Below are 7,892 nucleotides of genomic sequence, written 5' to 3' on the forward strand. Positions count from 1 at the left end.
AGGACTGCACTGTCCCAGAAAGTCTGGAGATCTTACTAGCACAGGTGGGATGTAAAGGCTGGTCAGACACTGCCTAAGCAAGCGTTTCTGGACAAGAGATACACACAGATACCAAAGTATGGAAGCACACAACAGGTTAAAGCAAGGCTTCTGATAACAACCTTCAGAGAACTAAATTTTTTGCTTGGCACTAAGGTAGCATCGCAGGAAAGCGCAACCAGCAGTTATTGTCTCTCTATGTCTTTTAATTACACATTAATAATATATTGCCATTCTCAAGCAGCACTTAACCAAGGATCTAAGTGCTTCATAGAAGTTAAACACGCCTCAGGGTAGCCTGGTGCAGTGGGCTTATATAATTATCCTCCTATCATAACTGAACAGGGGAGGCAGAGGAACAAAGTGACTTGCCAGGGGTTATAAAGAGTTGCTGCACAGCCAGCAAGGGAACCCAGCAGTCCCAGTGCCAGCTCCTTGCTTCTCAGGTGTCAACTACGGGGTTTTATTATTGGTAGTTTTGGAAAGGTCTGTTACCCTGAAACTATTCATGATAGAAAGCACCAGGAATCAAGGGAAGGCACAAACAGGGAAAGGTGCCTGAATGCCACTGCCAGTCTTCCCACTGAGGGAGAGCCAGCAACAATCTCTGAATTTAGTAGAAAATGGCTGCGGGATCATGAAATGGTGCTCATTTACTCAGCTAAAAAACCCATCAGGTTGAGGATCACCCTTGGGTTCCAGGAAAAGCTCCCAAGGAAAGATGTGAAATGAGAAGTGAAGCCAGTTGATATTTCTTCCAATCAGGAGCATGACTGAACCATACCACTCCAGCCTCCTTCACTGACTCTGAACCGGCTTGAAAACAGTGGAACAGAAGGCATCTTTGAGATGACGGGAAGCAGATGAAGTGGTTGCAAGCACAGCTGAAGAACAGTGCCCTGACCAGCACATGCTTTGCCCTGCAAGCTCTTAATTATGGAAAGGAGTCCAATGATATCCCCACAGTGCAGAAACATACTGATTCTTACTTGATGTCCCAGATGTAGATGTACGTGTCAACAGAACTGGTGACCAGCAGGTCTGGCTCAAACACTGCCCAGTCCAAGTCACTGTAAATGCAAAATCATAGCAGGTCAGCAGAGAAACGCATATGCAGTTGGCATCAGCTTCTCACAAGCCCCCAGTACATTCCTCCAACAAGCCTGTGGCCACTCCATGACATCTGCTGAAACTTTAAGCAAAAAACAAGATCGTAATAATTTCTCTAAGTAAATTCCAAGAAACAGTGAAATGCTTTTAAGTAAATTCCAGTAAAGCATCCTGCTAGCCCTGAACTTTACAGCTATGGTGTGTGTGCTCTTTCCTCCACAGCAAAAGGGACACTGTCTCAGCTGGTTCCCAGTTACCCCGCATTCCTGGCATCAACCTCTCACTCTGGGAAGCCTTTCTGTTGGGCTCACCACGTGCACCTGGACACAAACAGCCTCCAGTCAGCCACTTTAAGGGCTGTGATTACTTTTCACAGTCAGGAGCTGGAGTAAAAACAGTCCTTCCCCTGCATCATCCAGCCCAGCACTAAAATACACCCCTAGAACCAGAAGCCGAAATCTCCCCTGCACCACCATAACACACTGTGAACCTGAACTCTGGGATTACCCACTTTAATTAAGCTGCTATCACAGAGAAACACGACTGGAATTCCATTTAACAAACATGCTGCTGTTTCCCAGCTGATGGCTGCTGTTCATTACAAGGACAGCAGCCTACGGCAATGACGCTCAAGCCATCAAAGGCTAAGCTGATATACTGAGGGGAGCCATGAGAGGGTGAGCCACTTCACATCTGATGTCATCTTCAAATGGGAAGGCATGACAGAGGGGCACACAGTACGGTCCAGAAAAGCAAGTAAAAACAGGCTCAAAGCAGAGCCTGAGCAGGACCAGGACCACAATATTCACCTTCTATGAAACAACCCATGGCTTTCCACCCAGCAGTCCACAGCACGACTCCTTCCTCACCTGATCACACGTGTGTGTCCTTGCAGCGATGTGCAAACTTCACCATTACCTTCCTTCCACTTATACAGGTCAACTCGCTGATTGCTCTGAAATTAGATGGAAGAAAGGAGACAGTGTCAGGTGAACAAGGTAGGACAGGAATCCATGTGTCAGGACCAGGTTCCCTTCACTTTGAACAACCTCAGTTACCAATGAGTCACACTGTGATTAGCAAAGTCCTTGCCCAAAGCAGGAGAGCGAAGATGAACCTACAGGCTGCAAAGACTCTCAAAAGCTTAACCTTTAATTACGCCCACTTAAAATGGGAGATAAACAAAGATGGGAGGGAAAAAAAAATTCACACTGCAAAACGTTTCCACGAAATTATGTTCTCCGAGCTTTTATTTCCTAACAATGTGCTGTAACTGCAGGGAACAGGCAGCCAGATTCTCTCTGCAGGAATACTCTGCCAGTCCGTTCAGATTCACAACTGGAGTCTTCAGTGAGGGGGACGATGGATCATCACTGGTTCTCCTCAAGCCTCCCTCAGTTCCCTTCTGGGATAATCAGGGCCGTTGCCAAACACGAACAATACAGTTTAATGGCTTCAAGGTCACCTCCTCAAGGGTACTTTCATCCTTGCCAGCCCAGGAAAAAGCCTGAAGTGCTTATCACTAACTGCAAACCACAGGAGCAAACCAGATGAATCAATGACAACATTATTTAGGGTTTCTTCACTCATTCCAAGAATAAATCCTCTCCTAAATGCAGCCACACACGAAGTTACTTGAAACTAGTTATTGTGCTTTAAGTTCACGTTCTGCCTCAAGCAAGGCTCACTTCAGCCCAGGTCGATTCAAATCTTTCTAGGGCAGGAATGGACTTTTTGGGTGCATAAACAGCACCAAGCACAGCAGGGGTCTTGGGCCATGACTGAAAATTCATTTGATTTTGCAAAACCAGAAATAACATGACTTCAAAATTTGATCTTGGTTAGCATCTTGTTTTCAAGCTTACCGGTAGATGAGGGAAAAAGATAACGGAGAAACAACTAATTTCACTTTTTTTCTGACATGCTTTTGTGGTGGTGGGTTTTGTGTTGTTGGGTTTTTTTTACCCCAAAGCTGCTTCGTGTGAATTTGCAGACGGGTAACACTCCAGCCTTCCCTGAAATGGAAGGTCTCCTCCCAGCTCAGCAGTAATATATGTCATTTCTCTAATAGCTCACAGCAGGGCTGCACAAGAGCTTGGGGCAAGGAAAACTCCTTGCATGTTTCTCACTGACAGAAGGATTTAAGGGGGTAGAGTGAAATTACCCAACGGGATTTTTCCAGGACTCTGGAGTTGATGCTACAAGATAAGGATCACCAGAGGTTTCTCAGTTGCTTAATGGGGCATCTCATACGGACAGCGTTGCTCACACCACCAGGTGTGGGGGAACAACAGCTTCTCCCATCAGAAGGATTTTCTAAAAAAAAAGAGTGCTCCTCATGGTAAGTATCAGTATACACTTCCAGCAATTTCATCACCCTCTTGTTCAAGCTTTTGTGACCACACAAAAGAAGCAACAAGGATCTTGGATGGAAAACAATGGCATTTCTGAAACAACAGCTTAGGAGTCCTCAGAAATGTGCTTGAGCCAGCGGGCAGACACAGCCAAGCCCAGCAAGAAGACGTGTTTCAGCTGTTCTGAAAAGAAGCCCTTATCCAAACACAAGGACAGACTTCCCCTCTGTCTGCACTGCTTCCAATTGACAGCACTGCAAACCAGGTGAAGCTGCTGGCAAGCAGGATGGTAGCCTTGTACAATTCCTTTCCGTCCACAGGGACAGGATCCTCAGGGCTGTCTACAACACCTGCATGGTATACCTGAAAATACGGTGATTTCAACAGCGGACTCGTGAGGAACTGACAGCCAGCTCGAGTCCAGTAGTAGCAAATCACATATTCACAGTGCTGAATTCAAGCTGATGTAGCCTTTCCAATGCACCTTTGCCTCCTTCCGTATGGGCCTCAAACACATCCACACTGCCTCCAGACCTGACCTGGGACACGGACACCTGAGCACATGGTTTAATTCTGCTTTCCACTTCTAAAAAAGCCAGGGTAAATTCTAGTCCTAGGATGGGGCTGTAATGCATCAGCACCAAAACATCTGCCATCTGTGAGACGGCTGGAAAGGAGGTGTTTCTGACCCAAACCTGAAAAGCTGCCTGATCTCACCTTGGGGATTCCTCACCTGATGTGAGTCAGCAACTGCAACTAAATTGCCAGAACATTTTAGCATCTTCATTTATAAGCAGGAGCAGCACAGTTTGATGCCAGCTACACTTATTTTCAGTCTGGAAGTTCCTGTGTCTGCTCAGGGCAGCAAGAGTGCTCAGATGGACGAGGTGGGCACAGCTCCTCTTTGCAGCGGGGAGCTCAGATCACCATTAACCGACCACTGCTTTCAGAGCGTGCCTGAAAAGCAGCTTTCCTGCTCTACTCACAGCCTGCACAGCACCTTTCCTTATTTGGTTTTGACTTTCACAGACTGCATTCAGAAGTGGCACTGAAGGATACCTTTTTTGCAAGTTTTATTAACTCTCCACTCAGAAGCAGACAGCTGCTGAAGGCACCTTTAAGATGCCAGTCATGTACCTGAGCTGGGAGAAGAAAGGCTGAGGAACGTCAGGGAGCAAATAAGCGAAGACTGACAACACTGGTCCACTTTTTAAATGGCCTTTCATTTCTCTTGTAGCCAGTACAGGAAGCAAAAGGAACAAAATTCCCAGGAATTCACCTTCAGCTAAGTGTTTTCTCAAAAAAACCCCAAATTAAATCTCTTCACTCCCAGCTATTCCAGCACTCTCAGGCTATAGAAGCAGCAAAGGCACCTCACCATGAGAACAGCCTGCGTCTGGCCTGTGCTGGTTGCTGCAGCGCTGTGGTTGATGGCTAAGAATGCTGCTAGCAGCAGCTCAGGGCTCTGAGTGAACAAGCCACAGAGCACAGACAGAGCCACAAGCACAGATAGACTGTGTAAAGATCAGAGCTAAAAACTGCACTCGAGTCTCAGATGGCCACTACTGCTTCTTCAGACCAGGCTATTTACTTCTTCACACACTGAATAAGAACTCCTCACTGACTTAGTCCCTGCCCATCTGCAAACCTAGGTCGTTACAGCGGTGAGCCAGTATTGACTTGTGCTATTTACAGCCTGCCTGCTGCACCACATCCCACCAGGAAGGCAGGGAGGTGAAAACAAAACAGCAGAGAGCAAGAAATTCAATAACTGCACAAATCTCATAACAGAATGGAAGTTGGAAAGAGAGCACATCCCCTCTTCCTTCCAGAAAAGGACCATTTGGATACCTAATTTACTTGGCAAAGTGCTTTATAAAAGACAAGCAAGCAAAACTAGATTCAGCACTGACCAACCGCTAACTGAGAACCATTAAGCCAAATACCTCACTGGCAGAAAATCAGAGTTAGGCCTTGATCTTGCAAAGTGACTTGCAGGGGCATGCCTGTGCCAGCCCCATACAGCCTTCCAAGCCTGCAGGATTCCACCCGTGAAAGACCAGGGAAGATGATGAGTTACAGCTCTTAAATGAGTGAACTTACCGAAGCTGCAAAGTAGTACGCGTAGCTGTCGTGTGGGTTCCACTGCACCGCGCCGATGTCCCACTTGCTCTGTCGGGAGATCTTGCGATGACCCTCATTTGGTGCATCCAGGTTGACAATGTAGAGGAAACGGCGGCTGCAAGACATAGAGACACAAAGGGGCTGTGTCACACAGGACTGATCTCAAAACCCCGAGCTCACATGGAGCTCACAGCCTTGGGCCTAGAGGACCCAAAAAGAGAGGCATTTGACGAGACAGATGAAGATACTATTCCCGAGAATGCTACATTTCACCACATACTTCAAAAAAGTCCACATTTCAAAAACAAAATGAAAAGACACATTGAAAATAATAGACAAGATCTGCAAATGTAATGGGTAGCTCAGACCACAGGAAACCCCAGATAACCAGGACACAAAACGAAGTGTGGGGAAATGGTGCAAACACATCCAAATACGCTTCGCTCGCCTAATGCTGCAGCAGAGCTGAGGTGGCTCAGGGCTGGGAATGCGACACAGCGGCTTCAAAGGAGCCAGCTTCAGTCTGGAGAGGTTGCTCTGAGCAAGCGTTAATGAGCCTTGACAAACCTAAGATGATTCTACATGGCTGCGTGTTTTCACACCACAGTCTGGGGGGCTTGGTTCTGCCAAGAGTGCAGCGACACCTGAACATCGCTAGCTCAGCCGTAGCAGCTTATTAACGTGGGTGGACACAGCACTGCACTGATCTAGCTGTGTTACTTACCTGAGCTAACCCTGTATGCTGCAGAGATATATTTGTATGATGCTAAACCTGAGCTCATACCTCCTGCCGGATGTGGCCAGCTCCCCACAAAGCTAGGGAAGATATTCCCTCCACAGTGTGATTGATCTTACAAGCAAGATAAACCACCCAGAAATAACTGTGAGCCAGCTGAACTCCGGTGGAAGACCAGCACCAAAACATCTTGAACCATATATAATCAGCAACACCAGCACCACACATGTCAGCTGCGTAGCAAGCACACAGCTGCTCTGAGCACTGTGTATTTTCCCAGAGAAGGAACACAAAGAGCATCTTTGCTGCCTTCCCAGAACAAAGTCCTCAGGGCTCCCTGCTCTCAAGAGTGAAGATGCTGAGACCTCTGAGGCTCTCACTTAGCCTTAAAAAAAACCCAAAAAGACAGCCCCCTGAAGGGCTGCTGAGCACGCAGAAGCCTGAAAAGGCCACGGACCTGATGTTGAATTGCAGACAGGCTGTCCTCAGCTCACTGTTGGCCCAAATAAGCAAGCCGTGAAACTAGGCCGGTGTAAGGAGGAAGGGGCATCAAGGTAGACACGAACCAGCTCCTGAGCTGGTTACTGCTGTATAGGGCTGCCAGCCTAAGGGTCTGCAAGAAAGTGAGCAGGTCTCTGAGCTATATCAATGGATCTGTATCCTTCTAAGCACCCCAAAGGGCAGCTGCACCCGTGCAATCCTGAATTTGAAGTGAACATCCTAATTAGTGTGGTAATTGTGTCACTGACAGAGGGACAGGAATAGCTGTTGGTGCTGAAAGGCAGCAGCTGGGCAGGCAACTGCTGAGCTGTTTTGAAGACTTGCCCTGGAGGTGGGTACATAATGGCAGCTTGGAGTCTATGGCACCTACTGCTTGTGTTGAGGATCACCCCACACTGAACCAGCAGAGAAGCAGGTCAGAGAGCCTGGCTCCCCTGCCCAAATACACCATGGGAATATTAGGGGCAAATTTTGCCTTAAGGAAATTATTTAATCTGTATTTCAAGCAGAATCCAATCAGTACTTCAAGGTGCTCCAAGTGCATCAGGAAAGCCCGTATTTTACTGTGCTGCTGCTGCTGGCTTTCCACGCTGTATCCCACTGGAAATGTGACCCAGAATCCTTCTCATCAAGCCTTGAACAGAATTCAGCTGCACCTTTCCGAAACAATACATCAGCCCTTCAATTGAGGTCAGCCTGAAGGTTGCTGATTTGGCTTGTGGAAATGACTGTCACACACTTCTAATGGGGACTGTCACACTCACCCCGAGAGTACTGCGCGCTGTCCCAGGCAATCCACTGACATCGCAGTCGCCTGTAACAGAGAACGAGAACAAAATTAAATTGTACCTGTCAGGTTGGCTTCTCAGTCAAGCACACAGCTTTGGGGAGGAGCTCGGGAAAACCTGCCAGCTCATCTTCAAGGCTTAAGCTGCTATGGTTGAGATCTGTCAGGGATGGCAGAAGGAACGTCCCCTTAGAGAACCACAGATGGGTGCTGGGGTGCAGTGGCTGATTTGGGGGTATGC

The 7,892-nt window shown here is 47.5% G+C and overlaps 1 protein-coding gene across 1 annotated transcript in view; it reads right to left on the reverse strand.

Annotated features, from left to right (window-relative positions):
• The window catches only part of WDR59 (WD repeat domain 59), a 43,536-nt gene extending 35,861 nt beyond the window's left edge, over positions 1 to 7,675 (reverse strand). The window contains exons 1-4 of the mRNA XM_010191229.1: positions 7,629 to 7,675; positions 5,607 to 5,742; positions 2,019 to 2,104; positions 1,029 to 1,109 (exon numbers count right to left, since the gene is read on the reverse strand). Of these exons, the coding sequence (XP_010189531.1) occupies positions 1,029 to 1,109; positions 2,019 to 2,104; positions 5,607 to 5,742; positions 7,629 to 7,669 (344 nt within the window). The 5' untranslated portion in view covers positions 7,670 to 7,675. The remainder of the gene's footprint in view (positions 1 to 1,028; positions 1,110 to 2,018; positions 2,105 to 5,606; positions 5,743 to 7,628) is intronic.
• Positions 7,676 to 7,892: the final 217 nt, after the last annotated feature.

Source organism: Mesitornis unicolor, unplaced genomic scaffold (genome assembly GCF_000695765.1).
Source record: "Mesitornis unicolor isolate BGI_N332 unplaced genomic scaffold, ASM69576v1 scaffold1249, whole genome shotgun sequence".
Classification (NCBI taxonomy): Eukaryota; Metazoa; Chordata; class Aves; order Mesitornithiformes; family Mesitornithidae; genus Mesitornis; species Mesitornis unicolor.